At 52.4% G+C, this 18790-nt stretch overlaps 3 protein-coding genes and 2 non-coding genes across 5 annotated transcripts; 3 read left to right on the top strand and 2 right to left on the bottom strand.

The window, feature by feature from the left end:
* Positions 1-4796: 4796 nt before the first annotated feature.
* On the bottom strand, positions 4797-8579 carry ASPACDRAFT_78722 (putative translation elongation factor eEF-3). The gene is made up of 3 exons (XM_020205253.1): positions 8130-8579; positions 5144-8039; positions 4797-5025 (listed from the first exon to the last, which is right to left on the bottom strand). Exons 1-3 carry the CDS (start codon positions 8315-8317, stop codon positions 4912-4914), a joined length of 3198 nt encoding a protein of 1065 aa, XP_020056130.1. The 5' UTR covers positions 8318-8579; the 3' UTR covers positions 4797-4911.
* A 2520-nt stretch (positions 8580-11099) lies between these two features.
* Positions 11100-12541, bottom strand: ASPACDRAFT_29111 (DUF1479 domain-containing protein; the record flags this gene model as incomplete). The annotated part of the gene is made up of 2 exons (XM_020199612.1): positions 11100-12269; positions 12341-12541. The coding sequence occupies 2 exons, from the start codon at positions 12539-12541 to the stop codon at positions 11100-11102; spliced, it is 1371 nt and encodes a 456-aa protein (XP_020056129.1).
* An 865-nt stretch (positions 12542-13406) lies between these two features.
* ASPACDRAFT_t166 lies at positions 13407-13479 on the top strand. Its single transcript has one exon. It is a non-coding gene; the product is annotated as a tRNA-Arg (tRNA).
* Positions 13480-13747: 268 nt separating this feature from the next.
* Positions 13748-13819, top strand: ASPACDRAFT_t167. The gene has a single exon. It is a non-coding gene; the product is annotated as a tRNA-Arg (tRNA).
* A 434-nt stretch (positions 13820-14253) lies between these two features.
* ASPACDRAFT_43420 (uncharacterized protein) lies at positions 14254-17715 on the top strand (the record flags this gene model as incomplete). Its single annotated transcript, XM_020201251.1, has 7 exons — positions 14254-14305; positions 14382-14629; positions 14698-15362; positions 16072-16154; positions 16229-16583; positions 16642-16870; positions 16927-17715. 7 exons carry the CDS (start codon positions 14254-14256, stop codon positions 17713-17715), a joined length of 2421 nt encoding a protein of 806 aa, XP_020056128.1.
* Positions 17716-18790: the final 1075 nt, after the last annotated feature.

Below are 18790 nucleotides of genomic sequence, written 5' to 3'. Positions count from 1 at the left end.
CTGAGCATATCTGCCGTGCAGCTAAAGAGGCTGCTGCGGCCAGAATAGCAGTCCCCAGCCCCAGGCCCGCACATCCGGCGTGGCACTGGTTGATACGAGTAGTAAAGTAGTGGCACAGATTCTCAGCCTTCTTCAGCCGCTGTGGCAAGGTGGTCGACGCTTCAAACTGCCCGGGTCGCTTGAGCGTCTGGAGTATCTCGGCTAGGAATGCATAGACGGCTACCATACCAAGCCAATACAGCAGCACAAGCGGTATGACCGAAAATCTTGAGAACGCCAATATATCTCCAGAGGCAGGAGCTCTTGCCGACACGACCGATGCTCGGCTCACATACGGGGGGCTTTCATTCATAGACTCCAACCCTTGGTACCAATGGAGCATTTGCCCCTCGTGGAACAATGCACTTCGCATAAGACGGTCAGCAGAGTACCGGTCGATCCCCCCCGATAGTGTTTTCCGTCGCACAGCCGATAACGTTTGTATAATCTGAAACAGTATATCCAAAAGCTGATCGCAGACGTCTGATGAGCCACCGTAAGCGAATCAAGACTTGGGGCTGGCGTAATGTGTCCATTGATGCAGATGCGGAGGAACTAAGCAATGCAGTCATCAGCAGGGTCCAATACCATACGACGAAAGGCAGAGATATACATCGACGGTACGGAGCCGTCGCACGTCCTGCTTGCTGAGCACTGTGGTGGGTGCTTCCAGCTGCCGTACGATATGGCAGGCTGCTTGCACATGTACCTGCCATGCACCACTGTTCTGCGCTGGCGGGTAAGTGTACGGCTCGTATAGGGCCAAGATCACGCCACTGCGGATGAGGTCAGTGGGCTACCTCGTTGACGGCGCATATCTGCTGCACCGCAAGCTCGTACTGCTCCTTACTCCGTTGGCTGAGGGTATAGTCATGGCGGCTGTTGGCGACATGATTTAGGGTTCAAGCAGCTAGCGACCTGTGGACTATGGGCAACTGGGCCTCCAAGAAAGAAGAAAAGGTCTCGGCCCAGTTGACGGGCGATTGATAAGTGACTGCATCTGGGGTCTTTGGTGGGAGGTAGTCGTCGAGGAAGTGAGCGATCAGTTGTATCAGATCCTGGTAAACGACCAATGGTTGCTGACCGCACTCGAAGGAAGGATGTGCAGAATGTGCAGGGTGTGTAGTATGTGTTCTGTGACCTATCGTAGCGCTGCTGCTGCTGCTGCTGCATGGCATTACTCCCATTATTAGCAGGCATTGTGTGACAAGCAGGATAACCCTTACATTCGTGAGTATCCTCCACAAGTCGACTTCGAAGATTGGCACCGAGTACATTTGGGTCGGGTTTTGTCACACTGGACCGGAGTGGGCCTTTGGTTAGAATCCGGGGTAACAGCCGAGAAGTGGAGCAGTGTAGGCTCACCTTGACCTTTCTTGCCAGACACGTCCGACAGCTTTAAGCACGCCAGGAGCTTCTGCCCATCCTAGCTCAATGTTTTATTTACGTCACATTCAGGTCAGTCGAGTCATCACTATCAAAGGTGATACCTTCTTGAAGTGAAGGTGGAGAAGAGAAGTGGTTTCCGACTAGTACGCAATGCCGGAGCGGAAGAATATCGCCCCGGGTTAGTATACATCATTTCAGCACTCGAAGTTGATACATTGTTACTGTGACAGCCTATAATTACGAAACAGAAACAGCAAGCATGTCTTCTTGGTGAGAAAGTACGAAACCTACTTGCATAAGAAAGCCCCAACTGTTGAGGACGATAAATCGAACTGATTGCCATCTGTAATGGCATCAAAACAACCAGCATTTCCCTCCTGCTGTTCTTCATAGATTCACCAATCCTAGGCTGACATTAGATTGTCACCGAAGGTGAGACTATTGGGATAAAGTACTTGTCCATATAGCCAAGGAGTTGGGACATCGGTATATGGACCGCAAATTCTCAAATATCTCACTGGTTTTGTCGGCCGTGCGAGCCACTCCCATCATCAATTCCAAGTGCTCTGTCATAGCCTGTGCCGCTTCCTTGGGTTGGATGTTTTTCTAAAAGAAAAAAGTTGAAAAAAAAAAAACTAACTACTACAGGAGGGGCTGACCCGCTTCCTCCGCCTCCTTACGAATGCTACGGATACCCTCGTAAAGTTTCTTGAGGCTGTCGCGCCCCTCTCCGGCCGCCTTTTTGGCGACCTCGACGCGCTCTTCTGCGGCCAGAGACGGCACGATCAACTTGCTCCCGAAGGAGCTTCTAGGCACCTCGGGTCTGGGCGGCCGCCTCCTTTAGCTCCTGCATCCGCAGCTCCTGGCCCGGGATCAGGCGGCGTTTCTTGATACGCCTGGCTCTTCGAGAATATCATCTGGGGCATCCTGACCCCAGACCAGGGGCTCCACCTGCACAATCAATGAAAGCCTGTAAAAACAGACTATTCATAGTGAGCAATATGCTCTCGGTGTGATAACCGTATGCGCGAGAAGATGGTCTTCTGATTCGCCGATATTTCACAACATGCGCAAGAGCGAGCTACATTTGGTGAAGGTAACACCGGCAAGAAAAAAAAGCAAAGGGCTTCCAACGAACAAAGTTGAGCATCGAATTGAGGGTTCAAAATCCAAATAATAATGGGCTTGCGGTTTGCTCTGGATAGAGGACTAGGGGCACATATAGTGCCCTATCTGTAATATAATGGCATAGAAACGGTATTGATTTTCACTTCTGTGTCTTTGCTTCCACTCGGAATAGCGGCTGAGCTGGGTGTCGAACGGCTGAAATCGATGTGGAAAGGAAGTGCTGGCATTTCGAATGATGGTGTGATGATGATGATGATGCGGTTATATTGATGTTTTGGTAACGATGTTGGACAATGATGCTGTTATCCACAGATGGATACATCAGCAATGCTGATATACTGCATCCGCATTGAAGCTTTTCGCCTAATCCTGCTCACGATGGTTCCGCACTGGAAGCTGCCATCGATTCGTAAGATTCCCTTGAGTTGAGGATCTATAGACTGCTTTGATGCAGTCATCGATATGGCCACAGAAAATGATAACTCAGTCATAAGACTTGGACGTGCCTTTTTGGTAGCATGACACGTCTTGGATCGGCATTCTAGGGTGATGTTTCTGTGGTCGAGTCGTTAGTCAGAGACACTTTGCTCGTCGAATCTCGCCATTCTCACTACGTCTGAGTAACAGGATAGCCAGTTTCAGGTGGATCTTGACTTACAGATATGTGATCGCCAGCGCTTTTCTTCTTTGGCAGAGATAGCTTACCAAAAGAGCATATGGTAGAAAAAGAGGAAGAATTAGAGAGAGCGAAAGACTGGAACTGGAAGAAAGGGATGTTTGGTACGTGTGTGGGAGTGGGAGTGGGAGTGGATAGGAACAGGAAGACGAAGGAGGAGAACAGAGTCAATAGCCATCAACAAGGCCATTGTGGTTAGTGAAGCCAAAAATCTAATCAAGATTGAATGAAGCCTGCCGAGAAACATGGTTATTGAATGATTGAAGTAGGTAGTCTTTGCAGGCAGCAGCCCTGGAATACCTTGCGTCATTGAATGTGCTACGCATGGTGGCGGATTGAATGACTGGCTCTTTGTCCGCAATTGACTCCAGAGGGTATCAGTCCTGATGAAATAGACATTGTAGATTGAGTAGCCGGTAGGCTCATGAGGATGTCCGCTTGGTAGTAATGCATCAAGGCATATCCTAACTTTTGGTCTCTTTGAATAAGAAGCTGTCCCTAGCCGCATGCTAGATCCCAGTTTCCCATGAAGGGGCGTATGCTCAGCCCTTGTGATAGGTAGGTAACAGCAGTGGCCGTCTAAGATGGCATAATCCGATGATGAGTATTTCATGCAATGAGTATAGTGGTTGTCGGACGGGGTGATACATCAATTACCACGAATATATCCTGGAGCTTAGAAGTAACATTTTTACCGAGCAAGCAGAGGGGAGGCATATCATAGATTATTCGGATTCCCATATCTATAGTACGGCTTTCCAGCCAAGATGATATGCCTTGACTAAGCTGCAGCAGGATAAAAATCGGATTTTAGAGTTGTGGGATGGATCTGTTCCGATGGCATGCATAAACCCAGCGGGAGACTGCACATATCCAGGATTCTTGATCATAGCGATAGAAACATAATCCGCTGAAATAAGTCCAATGTTGCTTGGGCTTGATAGCGATGTTGCACGTAGCAGCAGGAGTCTTGGATTAGCGGCAGGCAGTCTCCCTCAGCATGGACCGTTTGCCGTCGTTGATGGATTGTGGACTCAAAGTCGAAGCTCGGGTTCTCAACACTGGGGAGAAACGAGAAAGTTGCACGTAAGAAGCGGGGTGAAGAGGTTTCTGACGATGAGGACTTTTATATGCGTTCGAAGGGTCAAAAGCAGATGGTACTTGGCTCGATCGATGCTGGGTAAGTCTGCGATCAGCGGACCTGTCAGGATATATTATACCGAAATATCAGTTCGAGCCGAGGCTCGAACTCAACCTTCCGAGGCTGGTTAACGGTGTCGATTAAGTCGACCTTACTCAGTAGTCTGAAAACAGAACCTTAGACACCAAGCTTAGGATGATTGAGAGCAAAGAGATGATGCGCTTGAGGTCCAACATCTACTAGATTTAAGGGAGGGGGCCAGAATGCTGAAGGCGGGCCTGACCGCCTTCAGCTGCCCTACCTCGATGTCGGGATAACCTCACATCACGTGATATCAGAATCCACATCCCGTCGACATTTCGACCACGTAGACACTATTCTGAACCTAATACAAGCAGAAAATCAAGCGGGAAGGTAGTGTTTAAGCCATTAAACCAGGTTTTGAATTCGTATGACCGTGACTTCTATGAACATTAAAGCATAAGCAAAAAAGCTATGTAACCTCGTAATCAACACCTTTTTGACCTTTTAAACGCATTTAAAAGTCCTCATCGTCAGAAACATCCTCACCCCGCTTCTTACGAGCTATTCTCTCCTTTCTCTTCTTTCGGAGTTCGCTAGAAGTGAGCTTCTTCTTCTTCTCAACGACAGTCTGAAATCAAAGTTAGCATCAGGGGTCATCAAGATATCGGATATATCCAAGGGGGGAGGGGGGGGCGGCGGCGGAAAGCCGGAAGCGGGAAGCGGGGAAAAGGGGGAGGAAAGCATACCTTGTTGCCCATGGCATCGACGATCTCAGTGTCGCCGGCGTTCTTGTCCTCCAGACGAGGACCGGAACCCTGACCCTGAACCCAGTTGTGGCCGGAGGGAGTCATCTTACCGTCGACGACGGCCCAGACTTCCTCGGTCAGGTTCTCAGTGAACTCACGGGAGTGAGTGATGATGATAACACCACCCTCGAAGGTCTTGATGGCCTTGGACAGGGCACCGAGGGAGTCACGGTCCAGGTAGTTGGTGGGCTCGTCCAGGACGATGACGTGGGGACGCTGCCACGAGCAGGCGGCCAGGACGACCTTGACACGCTGACCACCGGACAGACCGCGCATGCGGGAGTGAGAGACAAGCTCGGCGTCGAGACCGAAGTTCTCGCAGTGCTGCTCAATCTCCTTGCGGACCAGGGGACGGAACTGACCGCTGGCGAGGGCCTCCTTCTGATCGACCTCGGCGACCATCTTGGCGTGGGACTGCATGATCTCGGAACGGGGAATCCAGGCGTTGTCGGTGGACATCATGGGGGTCCAGCGCTCGGACTTCATGCCGATGTTGTCACCCAGGGCGAACGAACACTCGTACTCGTAGCTGTTCTTGAACTTTCTACGGGCGTGGATACCAATGACACGACGGAAGGTACCCTCGATCTTGTAGATCTTGTCCATGGCCTTCTCGTCCTCCTCGGTGACGATCTTGTTGGCACGGTCCATGGTCTCACGGTCCTCACCGGTCTGGAAACGCCACTGGATGTACTCGGAGGGAGTCTTGTCGAGGTGGTTATCGATGTGGGCGAAAGCGTGCTGCTTGATGTAGGCGATACGGATGTTCTCGTGCTGGTAGACGTCACCGGAGGTGGGGATCAACTCACCGGTCAGGACGTTGACCAGGGTGGATTTACCGGCACCGTTGGGACCGATGACGGCAATACGAGAGCCCAGGGAGACCTGGAAGGTGATGTCGGTGATCTGGGGCTTGGGGGTGTTGGGGTACTGGAAGGTCATGTTGTTGACACGGATGATGGCCTTGGCCTTGGTCTTGACACCCTCAAGGAAACCGGGCTCGGGGAACTTGAACTCGATCTCGGAGGCACCGAGCTCGTAGTAGGAGCGAGCAGCAGGGACACGCTTGACGAACTCGCTCAGGTTACCACGGTAACGCTTAAGCTTGAAGCGCTCGTAGTGGACGACGTGCTGGATGACGTTATCCAAGAACTTGCTGTCGTGGGAGACGATGATGGACGTGCAGGGGGAGGTGCAGAGGTAGTTCTCCAACCAGGCGACGTTCTTGACGTCCAAGTGGTTGGTAGGCTCGTCCAGCAGAAGGATATCGGGGTCCTCGAAGACGGCACGGGCAAGAGCCAGCTTCATCTTCCAACCACCGGAGAGGGAGGTGATGGGGCCCTCGAGCTGCTCCTTGAGGAAACCGAACTCCAGAAGCTTGGCCTCGACATCGGACTGAGGGATCTCAAGACCGACCTCGCGGAGCTTCTTCATGGTCCAGCCAATGACAGTCTGCTCAGTATCGGCAGCGTCCAAGTCGTGCTCGACGTAGACGGTCTTGACCTCAGACTTCTTGGGGAAACCCTCGAGCTGCTCGTTGTTGATAGCGCGCATGAGAGTGGTCTTACCGGTACCGTTGGGACCGAGGAGACCGTAACGCTGACCACGCTTGAGGCGGAGGTTGGTCTGGTTGAGCAGGATCTTGGCACCGTAGGCCAGGGAGAAAGTGCAGTTGCACAGATCCTCACCCTCCTCCTCATCGGAGAGGACGGCATCAGCCTCAGCAGCGAGGGGAGAAGCCTTCTTGCGGAGGGTCTCGACGACGCTCTTGGCATCCTCCTCACCGACGATAGCGGCAATGTAGGGCTGAGCGTTCTGGGTCCAGCTGGTGACCTCGGCGTCCTTCTCGTCAACGAGCTGACCGGCAACGGCACCGACGTAGTTGATGACAGCCTCAGCGCCCTCGGCCTGGGTGGTGTGCTTCTCCTTGAGGATGTCCTTGAGGATAGCAGCGACGGTGGAGATGTCACCAGCGGTGGAGATCTCGGGGATCTTGCCATCCTTGACATCACCAACACGGGTAAGAGTCTCCAAGGCCTGCTTGGTCTTGCCACGGGCCTCAGGATCGGCCAGGGTCTCGAAGTTCTTCTCGAGGCGGGGCATCAACTTGGGCAAGAAAGGAGCGACGATCTGGGGATCCTCGACCAGCTTACACATGTTGTCGACGATGACAGCGGACTTACGCTTGATGGCGGTCTCACGCTCAACAAGACCACGGTCAAGCAGGGGGACCATGATAGCGAGGGTAGGGCCGGTGACGTCGGAGACGAAAGTGGTGGCACCGAGCAAGTGAACGGTCTCGGAGACGTTCTCAGGCTTGGCGATACACTTGATGAGCTCGGGAATGAAACGCTCAATATCCTTGTTGACGATCAGACCGCAAACCTTCTCCATGGTGCCGTAGGCGGCCTTCTTGATCTCGGCCTTGGTGTCCCACATGGCCTCGGAGACGACGGGGATCAGCTGAGGCACACGGAAAGAGAGCTGAGCGGGGGCAGACTCGACGAGAGCCTCAATGCACTCGAGAGCGGTGGCCTTCTCTTGCCACTTCTGGGCGTTCTGGAGGGAGTTGAGGATGGGAGGGAGGACGGCCTTGACAGCGTTGCCGTTGATGCCCTTGACGATGGCGATGGCGGCAGCGGAGGCAGCGTTCTTGACGGGGATCATCTTGTCACCGACGGTAGCGAGGACCTCGCCGAGGATCGCGACAAGGTGGGGCTCGACACCAGGAGCGATGGTGGAGTGGGAAGCAATGGCGCGGATGGCATTGCAGGCACGCTCACGGGCGTTGGCATCCTTCTTGTTGGCGAGCTGCTTCTTGAAAGCCTCGACAGCCCTAAGTTCGGGTGGTTAGTCTCGTTCTCCCGTCTGCAGATTTTTCCGGTCTGACTCAACCAGACCACGCAATGATGACGATGATACTCACTTCAGGGGCAGAACCTGCTCGGGGATGGGACCGCTGAACAGGTGAGCCAGGTTGTCGGTGGCAGCGTTGACCTCATCCTGGGAGGTGGAGAGGTTGAGGTTCTTGAGGAGGTCCTCGAGAACAGCCACAGACTGGGCAGTCTCCTTGCTGGTGGCAGCAGGAAGGGAAGAAGCGTCAGCAGCAGGCATTTTGGTCGTAAAAGGTTCCGAAGAATCGTAAGAGAAAAAAGGATAAAAAGCGAGAACGTGTGAAAAAACGTTCTAGGGTATCTCGAGAAGAGGAGGTGGTGGCCCACGGAAGATTGCGTCTGATTCACAAAAGACGCAACGCACGCTCTAAAACGGCCTCTATTTTTGTTTGTCCAACAAAGACAAAGGAGAAAAACACAAGAATTTTTAGAGGAACAAAACCTCTTTTGAAAAAAAGGGAGAGATGAAGGATGAGGGGGAGAGAGAGGGAGAGAGAGAAGGAGGGAAAGGAGGGGAAGAGGGCAGATTTGGGGGGGTATGATATTTATCGCTTTGTGGCCTTTTTTTCGCCGCCCAACACCCGCTCAGCTATTAAAAAATTTAAAGAAAAATTTTTTCTTGTTCCTTAGAACGGGTCGCACTAGCGCCGGATATAGTTTAGGGTCAGTTTCGATAGGACACAGCGACTCAGCAGCAGCCAACCCACTGGAGTCTGTGGCTGCGACCGTGGTCAATCGACAACCCTCAATGGCTGGCCGGCGGGGGCGGCAGTAGCTGAGTCAGCCATTTCCCTGCCAACTTTCTCCTTCCCAAGTTCCCCCTCCCCCCCCCCACCCACCCATTGATTCCACTTCCATATGTTAGATTCTTGCTTGCTCTGGCTGGCTCTGGCTCTGGCTCTTGCTGTTGCTGTTGCTATTGACTATTTGAGTCTCTTTGCTATTGTCCGCCGCCCATCCATCCGTCTATCGCCTCCTTCCTTCTCGACGGGATCCCGAAGTTTGCCTTCCGCAATCACTCAGACTCATGTATACAACGAATTCTGATAGATAATTCTATCACTAGTGATTAATAAGTGACAGAAAGAAACCACCAAACTCGGACTCGACTACCAGCCAACCCCACCGCAAGCACGTATCCTCATTATTTTATTCCACAAATATACGGATGCTGTACAAGACCATCGACAGGGCTGAGAATCGCGGCTCATCACGATATCCGACCCATCCTGATAATCTCCCCAGTTGTTCATGTTTGCAAGTCACTGCAATTAATACAGCGCTATGAAGGAGGGCGGCCTAAGCGCATCCTTCATGCATAGTACATGTAGAAAAAAGCATGACCCCCCTCCCCTCCCTCCATGGATACTATCAAAAAGTCAAGTTCATCCCCATCCCAGCGATGATTCCGGGGTGCAGCAATCAGTTCCTTCAAAGCTGATACGTAGCGCGCATTTGCGGAACGGCTGTAGGTGGTTCTCCGCCGCCGCCGTCGTCGCCGCCCCCCTCTGCTTGCCTGGTTGGGTCCTGCAGATGCTGCTCCGAGGTCTATTTTCAGTTGCCACCCTCAGATCATTCCCGGTGGCGCAGCCCCCCATTCTAGACGGCGACGGCTCAATGGTCTTTCTTCGGAGCGGTGGCCGGGAAGAAGAGAAGAAGGTTAAGAAATTTACAACACACAGCGAGAAAAAAAAGAAAAAGAAAAAAAAAAAAAAAAAAAAAAAAAAAAAAAAACTAAAAACTGAAACATTAGAGTTGAGATGCACCCGTGGTTGGTGCTGGAAATCCGTTTTCGTGGTGTGCTTGCTTCACGATGCCATCGCGGTGACTGCTTCGTTGGCACATACCGATCCTACTGCTGGACAAATATGTTTGCTCCGCCTTAAGCGAAATACAGTACATACAACATAGTAGGATGAACTTGTGCAATCGCATAAACTGAATCTGGTTTGTTTCAGCGTTATCCTAAGAAGATATCTAGTTTGACAATTGAGGGCATCTGGAGGTCAGCCTGATGCTTACTCAGACGTTCATACTCGATTGATCTTCATGTGATAGAAGCATCCTTTGAAAGAGACCTAAGTAGAAGAAGACACAATCTCACCCCGGATATTTTCCGCCCTTGTCAAGGTTAATAAAGTCCAGCTTGGGCACATTATCCTCAAGATATGAGAAACCAAAGAAAGTCAACCAGGGATAGGCATGGTCCCCTTAGCCGTTGCAACTCTTGTCTGAGACAAATACAAATGAATGCTGATGGGCAAAATACACAACACCGCCATTTGGTGGACTTGGAGCATCCAACTCACCGCATGAACTGTGCAGGGTTCCCCATACTACTTTAGGTACGGTACATCTAGCAGTCTACGTGCTCGGCTCGGAGTAGGTGGTTTCCACACCTACGTAGCTTAGCCCCGCGGTGGTTCCCTTATCATGCTTATCGGCCATCCAAAATAAAGTTCCTATCGCTTTCTTCTCCGGATGCTCCATAGTGGGAGATCTCGCTATAACGAATTGATAGTTAGAGAATGCCCCTTCACTTCGTTATAGCAAGGCATTCGTTCGGTCAAGGTCACTTTGTACGTGCGTAGACAAAAGAAAATGTGAAAAAACAAGTTCGTTTACTGGAACAACCTGTTGTAGCGAGGTTCGGTATAATGTGAATCCTAGCTTCTATGTCTCTACGCCTCCGATACTGTTCAACGAACTGTAGATATCGCGACCAGAGCAGCAGCCGTCATGCTGCGTCTTGCAATGCGCGATGAAGCTGTGCACCCGCCGCAACTAGGGCAAGGGTCATCACGGGACGATGTTCCTTAGGGAACGTCGTCGGCTTCAGTCAAATGTGATAGAAGAAGATACCCGATAGTATTTCTATGCAGTCATACCACGCATAACTCAAGCCAACCAACACATGTCCTGAATGAATCAATGTTCCTATTTACAGTTCACGATACAACCTATGCAAGAAGCGCTAAATCCAGATGAACATTCCTCCCAAATCACGTCCGCCCGAAACAAACCTCATTCGCAGCCCTCACCACCGCCTTCTCGCCCTCACTCATATCTGCCGTCACCTCCCAAGGACTTTCACCCAGACCCATCGCCCTTCGACCCTCGGGACTGATAGTCTCCCAGTCTAGAGCCCCCTTGAAGCCCGCCTCACCCGCGCCGCCAGCTCCAGGGAAATCCCACGGCGGGGAGTATGACAGCGCCGCCTGCCGCTGCTTGACCAGATACTCGACATTCATCTCACACATGGGCGTGGCAGGGATATACATGACGCTAGAGTCTCCAGTCCCGCGATGCTCCTTGTCGACCGAGTGCAGCGAATCACAGTGCCAGGCGACGTAGTCGCCCGGCTGGACCTCCGGGACCGAGACCATGGTGGTCTCGAGGGCGAGGTGCGGGTGGGTGAGCGGGTTGTACTCCTGACACGCGCCCGGCACGGAGCCGGGGAAGGCGTTGTCGAGCATGGGCTGGCCGGTCTTGCCATCGAAGAAGGGCCGGAGGATGGTGTAGGCGGTGCTGTGGCGCAGCATGGGGCAGACGTGCAGGGAGCCCTCGCCCGGCGCGGTGTGCGACATGGAGAGCCAGCCCTGGAAGAAGCGCAGCATCGAGCAGGCGCCCGCGCCGTTGTAGAGGTCCATGCGGGCGGCGACGCGGTGCTTGGCGTCCCAGGGGTCGTACTCCTCCCACCGGCCGGCCAGGATGGGCGCGTAGACGCGCGCGTACTCCGGATCCTCCCAGCGCTCGAGCGAGCCGCCGTCGATGTGCGGGCCCAGCGTGAACTTGGCGTCGCCGGGCTGGCGGATGCGCAGCCGGTCCGCGTAGGTGAGCGGATTGCGGGTCGAGATGCGCGTGCTCGCGTCCGACGAGTGCCACAGTTGCTGGAGGAAGCGCTGCGTCGTGAGCAGGTGGGCGTCGCTGCGCGCCGCCGCTTGCGACGGCGTCCAGTACAGCTCGTACACCGCCGGTGAGTCGGCGGGGAAGGCTTTCACGCGCTCTTGGTTGGCCGCGATGTACTCTTGGATCTGCGTTTTCCAGGTTAGGGCTTGCGAGCGCGGGACGACCTCCCGGATGACTACGGAGCCACGGTGCCGGATCTCGGCGAGAGTAGACTCGGGGACGGTGCCGTTGACGACATCGGTGTATCTAACGGAAGGGATAATCTGGATCCACGCGTTAGTATTGTCTGTTGTTCTCCACAAGGGGGATATGTTGGAGCATGTATAGAACGTACCTCGCTGCCCTTCGACTTGATCTTGTGAACTTCTTCCTCGAGACTGGAGAGAAGTCGCTTCCAGCTTTGCTTCAATGCTTCTTCGTTCTTCTCGAAGTATTGGAGTTTTAGATCGCGGAATCGCGAGGGCAACGGCTCTGGTTTGTAGTCGGGCCGCAAGCTGGGGAACACACTGGAGATGTCGCCCGCGGCCTTGGTCATCGGCGACGCTGAGGTCGATGTCGATGCGGCGCGGGCGGTTGCCCTGGCTAATGATTTCGATAATGTCATTTTGACTAGTAGCTGTGTAGCTAGACCTCTGGGAATCGGGGTAGCCCCCATGGCCACTGCGGAGTATCTTATACCCCATGGGCAATTGTCGGGAAGCCCAAACCAGCAAGCGGGCCGGTTACTTCTTTGAGTAAGTTGCCGACGCCCCGCGAGTGAAGATGGGGTATCACTGCGTCACTAGGTGTCCACTGATCCAGGCATTTCGATGCGAGAAGACTCGTAAAACTGCCGACTGGATGCATTATGTTCGGCTAGTCCATTGCTTTGCTTCCGAATGGGAGATGACGAGGGTTGGTGGTAGCAGCTGTCTGTACGGTCGATGCGTAGGAGAAATGAGCAGGTATAGTGGCTGAGTTGCAGGACTCGACCAACGGGCACTGCACCTCGATGCCATGCAGCGATAGTAGTGGACTTCCTCCGACTGTGCTCCATCTGTCCGCAATAGTATTCCCCAGATTACGGACGATAAAAACATACAAATTTGGAATGGCTCGAGTTCCCACGCATTGTGGCATAATCTTCGGTGTGACCACGATGAACTCTTCCAACTTTGAACTCGAGGGCATTGTGTCACCATATCTAATCCACCTACAATCTATGAATGGGCAAAGGGAACGATGATAAGGAGAAGTGAGTGCTACTGCAGAAATTGGGTGTATATGCTGCTATGCTCTGTTGTACAGTAGTGTACAAAATCGGCTAGTGAGTGCGTCGTAAGGTGCGTGTGTATAGAGCTGTCCTCACTCACTTGGTAACGCCTCATAAATGCAGAAATCGAGGGCTGGGATCACCAACTGCCCCCGTGACGCAATCGGTAGCGTGCAAGCCTTCTAAGCTTGAAGTTGCGAGTTCGAGCCTCGCCGGGGGCTCTGTTTTTGGTTGTTCATATATGCGGATGATACTAACAGTAATGAGTCTTTTTTTGCATCGTGGAAAGTAACAAATTAACTCGTATATGAGTTTGCCTAGAAGCCCTTGTAAGACCTGCCCTCTAAAATCCTCAAATTAACTCTCGGATTTGAAAAACCTAATTGCCATCCTATCAGGATGGATAATCTACGGTGAGATATCCCAAATGATCACCCAAGTTTAGTGTAAGCACAGAATGCCAATAAAGTTGGCCCTTTCATAACAGCAGCCCCCGTGACGCAATGGTAGCGTGCCAGACTTCTAATCTGGAAGTTGCGAGTTCGAGCCTCGCCGGGGGCTTCTATATTTCTTTTTGTCCTTCTTCGCCCTCCGCCTTCGTCATTATCCTACATGCTATGAATCCTTGGCTTCATAGATGTGATCTCTCTTTTTTGTTTTCTTCCCGGTTATCGTTGCTCATGGGACGGGTCTTGCGTATCCTCACGAAGGCTATACCGACCACGCTCTTCCCCTTAACACAACGCACCATGAACACGATACTCACTCTTGCAGACCACCAGAGCCAGTCGATTTCCCCTCATCGGTCTTTGTCCGGGTCCAGGCCAGCTTCATCGTATCTCCTTCCCTCGGTTCACAATGTCGAATGCGGGTAACAACACCCCGATCCTTCGGACTGATACTGCCCGAACGAGGTATAAAGAAGACATAAGTCCATGTGGCACGGCAATAATAGCGCCCATTTCTGTCGCTTCTATCCCCAACTTCCATACACTATGTCCTTCTCTGTGAAAGGACGCTCTGCCATCGTCACGGGAGCAGGCTCCGGTGCGTCAACGCTCCTTCACTGTTTCCAGGCGGCTGCTACGCGAATGAAGGCATGTCACTAATTTATCCAATGTAGGCATTAACCTCTCGTTTGCCAAACTTCTACTTGAGAATGGGTGCAATGTTCTCATTGCCGACCTAGGGCTGCGCCCCGAAGCACAGTCGCTGGTGAATCAGTACGCGGCCTCCTCCAATGGGGCCCGTGCTGTCTTCCAGAAGACCGACGTGACCGACTGGAAGCAACTGGAGCATATGTTTGAAGTAGCAGAGAAGGAATTCGGGGACGTGGGCATCGTCTGCCCCGGCGCAGGGATCTACGAGCCTGTATGTGCACCCCGTAAAACCCCCGAAGAAGCAAGGGGTGTTTAGCTTATGGCCTGTCTCGCATGCAGCATTGGACCAACTTCTGGCGACCCCCGGGAACGCCAGAGAGTCGAGATCCACGAGATGGGGGCCGGTACGCCTTGCTCGATATCAACTTGACCCATCCCATCCGCACGACGCAACTAGCCATCGCGCACTTCCTCCGCAAGAGCAGCACCAGCAGCAACCAACGCCGCAAGCACATCGTTCACATTTCCAGCATTGCCGGGCAGAATCCTGCTCTGGCGACCCCAATCTACGTAGCCACCAAACATGCGATCAATGGCCTGGTCCGGTCCCTGGCCAAGCTCGACCAGAAATGCGGGATCCGCGTCACGGCGGTGGCTCCCGGGGTGATCAAGACGCCGCTCTGGACGGACCACCCCGAAAAGATCAAGATAGTCGACGCCAAAGCCGATGAGTGGGTGACCCCCGAGGAAGTGGCTCAGGTCATGCTGGCGCTGATCCAGCAAGATCATGTTGGCGAGATCATTGGGGATCAGACAGGTCAGGGTCCTCAGTTTATGGTTAGTGGGGGAACGATTCTGGAGGTCTCCAAGACCGTGCGTTCGGTTAGTGCCTTTAATGATCCCGGCCCCGGTCAGCGGCCCGGAAATACGGTGTCGGACGCCAATAAACTGGAGGATGAGGTATATGATTTGCTGTCGCAGCAGGGTTGGGGAAAGCCGAAGCTGTAGTTTTCATTGCTGTAGGGAAGCAGTCATAGTGAGATTGTGCTGCCAACGAAGAATGATGAAAAAAAAAAGCGTATCAAGTGGATCTATTGTAACGTGTATGTCCATCGCATTTCTTAACCCATTTGAGATAAAAAGAGGGGAAGGGAAGGGAAGGGAAGGGAAAAAGGCGGAGAAGAGCGGCAAGGGAAGGTGTCTGACTAAGGAATCTAAATTGGGAAAGATACGAAGGAACCGTGACCATGACCGACCACAAGCCAATCTCTCTCCCTCCAACTTATCTCCGCTCCTCTTGACTCGTTACTCCCCTCGCTCCTCTCCCTCTCTCTATTTTCCCACCCCCTCCCTCTTCTTTCTCCCTTACTCTGTAACTCGTGTTTTATTTCAAGAATACCACCTCGCCTCTCTTGTCCTCCCCTCATTCCCTCTCTCTTCCTCTCTCCTGCCTGCTGTCGCAAAGTCCGAGTGGCCTTGAACCTCATAGTATGCCGGGTTGACCCACCCCGGAATTCTCCTGTCGTGTGGCCACCTCTTATCAATCATTCACTTTCTCACAGAACCTCAACTTGTGCCGCCAAAATGATGGACGATGAGGCTTCTATTGGGGTGGTTTCACCCAGAAGTATGTCTCGAAGGTAAATACTCCCTTTTTCTCCGCCCTTGTTTTTTTCTCCGACGCTTCTTATCGCTGACGGTTGATTGTTGCAGGCGTGGCGGGAGAGGGAAACGAAGCGCCGGACACCATGGCGACGCCAGTTGGATTAGTTGCGTGATCAACCTGGTCAACACTAGTGAGTTGGAAACAATCCGCAACCAATGGATTCTCCATATTGGCTTTTTTTCTGACGGGATAAAACTCCGGTAGTCATTGGCGCCGGTGTCCTAGCCATGCCACTTGCGATCTCGCACATGGGAATCGTACTCGGTGTCTTCGTCATTTTATGGTCGGGAATGGCAGCAGGATTCGGTCTATATCTTCAGTCTCAATGCGCACGATACCTGGAGCGCGGAACCGCCTCGTTCTTCGCCTTGTCGCAGCTCACATACCCCAATGCGGCCGTTATCTTCGATGCCGCGATCGCGATCAAATGCTTTGGAGTCGGAGTCAGCTATCTTATCATTATCGGAGATCTGATGCCGGGGGTGGTTCAGGGTTTCGTGGGGGGTTCTCCGGATTACGACTTCCTTGTGGACCGTCATTTTTGGGTAACAGCCTTCATGTACGTCTCCCCATGGGGATTAATACTGGGACTATCCTAATGTGTCCTACTTTTTCAGGTTGATTGTCATCCCCCTCTCCTACCTCCGACGCTTGGACTCGCTCAAATATACGAGTATTGCAGCACTCGTCTCCATGGCATATTTGGTTGTATTGGTTGTCTACCATTTTGTGATCGGAGACACAACCACTGATCGGGGTCCTATTCGCGTGATACACTGGGCAGGCCCTGTTCCCACGCTCAGCAGCCTTCCCGTCATTGTCTTTGCATTTACATGCCATCAAAATGTATGATGCCTTCAAGCGTGATGCTTTCATTAGAGCATTGCTGACCAGTGCAACAGATGTTCTCGATTCTGAACGAGATCAGCAACAACAGCCATTTCCGGACCACCGGAGTCGTCTTCTCTAGCATCGGTAGCGCCGCTGCAACTTATATTCTTGTGGCTATCACCGGTTACCTTTCGTTCGGAAACAACGTTGCTGGGAACATCGTTGGCATGTACCCGCCAGGCCTCTATGCTACGATCGGCCGTGCCGCCATTGTCATGCTTGTCATGTTTTCCTATCCGCTCCAATGCCACCCGTGTCGGGCGTCTGTCGATGCAGTACTGCGCTGGAGACCCAAGCCCGCGGGCTCCAGTGACAGCTCGCCCCACCGGCACCCACTTTTGGGGTCGAGAGGCAACCGTGCCCCTGAGCCAATGAGTGACCTCCGATTCTCCATCATCACCACCACCATTCTCGTGTTGAGCTACATCGTTGCCATGACCGTGTCGTCGCTCGAAGCTGTGCTTGCTTATGTCGGCAGCACCGGCAGCACCAGCATCAGTTTTATCCTTCCAGGTCTTTTCTACTACAAGATCTCTTCTCCTGACTCGCCGCACCATCAACGCTTGATGAAGGAAGACGACGAGGCGGGCGATGCGATCATGTCTGACGGCAACGATGACGATGAGGACATCGAGACCTCGCAAACCCGTCCGCTGACGGAGAGTGGTATCCTTCGCCGCGGCACTCGTCAATGGCGCAGAGCACTATTGCGCAAGCTGAGTCTGGGTCTTGTGATCTACGGTGTCCTGGTCATGGTCGTGTGTCTTATCACGAATTCAGTCTTTCTAGCCTCTCATTAGCACTAAAGGCAGGCCTACGCAGAGCCAAGCTAGGCTTGACTTTGGATTCTCTTTCATTCTCCACCAACCTTCGTCAATCTTTTCTCTCTTTCCCTTACTTAAATCCTTCCCTTTTCCTATTTTATCTCAATTTCAATCTCAGTTTCATTTAGTTTCTTTTTGTCTTCCATTATCCCTCCCCTTCTCCCCTATTTTCCTCCCGCATTGCGTGCAGGTTTGTTAGAGCTGGGGTCTTGATTCAGGATTACAGTTGATTGGAACTACATCGCTATACCACGGCACCGGCGTTTTAGGGAAACCCTTGTCTCTTGTCCATACGTTTGTTAGACGGCCACGCATTTCTTTTTATTTACTTTTCCATTGGAATATACCAGAGTCAAGATCTTCTTTCTTATTCATCCGTTCTGCTTGCAAGCACCGCCATACCACCGTTGTTCTGGTAACGCGTTGTTTCGTGTTCGCTGTGCGTTACTATTGGGGGGATGCGTCAGCATGCTAAGAGTCGGGATCGGGATTACAACTCAGAGAATCAGAAATACATACACAAAACAATTAATTCAGACTTCGCAGATGGTTACTTTTTTGTCTTCACTTATGACCATTGAGTTTATCCTATCCCCCCTTTACGGGACGATTGCTGCCAGATGATCAACAAGTCGAGACCTCACTGGAAAAACTCCATAGCTTAGGGATGATCATGGCGATCCCATCCAGGAAATATGACCTGGAACGAACGCAACCGCTGCGTGATGTTCATCGACTTTGAGCGCTCCATGCTACAAGATACACGCCGAATGCCACTGGGTCTCAGTGGGAATCCAACGCGCAAACGGGAGAGGCCGGACCCTTGGAGCAAGAAGAATCCAACCACACGGCTGGACTGTTTTGAGCGGGAGAAAAGGCGCATGGTCAACGGGCTATAAATGATATGCGCTCCATAGGCTGTTTCCCCAATGGTCATCTGGAATGATTCTACTACGTAGTCTGCTTTGGAGGGGGCAAGGAAGCCCTAGGTAATTCCCATCAATCCTCCCCGTGTGTGTGTGTGTGTGTGTGTGTGTGTGTGTGTGTGTCT

Source organism: Aspergillus aculeatus (genome assembly GCF_001890905.1).
Source record: "Aspergillus aculeatus ATCC 16872 unplaced genomic scaffold ASPACscaffold_8, whole genome shotgun sequence".
Lineage (NCBI taxonomy): Eukaryota > Fungi > Ascomycota > Eurotiomycetes > Eurotiales > Aspergillaceae > Aspergillus > Aspergillus aculeatus.
This window is presented reverse-complemented; position numbering and strand designations above follow the sequence as displayed.

Coding starts and splice junctions, on each gene's coding strand:
- ASPACDRAFT_78722 (XM_020205253.1), bottom strand. CDS start 8,317: ATGCCTGCTGCTGACGCTTCTTCCCTTCCTGCTGCCACCAGCAAGGAG. Junction 8,040..8,129: donor GAGCAGGTTCTGCCCCTGAA/GTGAGTATCATC, acceptor ACCCGAACTTAG/GGCTGTCGAGGCTTTCAAGA. Junction 5,026..5,143: donor TCGATGCCATGGGCAACAAG/GTATGCTTTCCT, acceptor CTTTGATTTCAG/ACTGTCGTTGAGAAGAAGAA.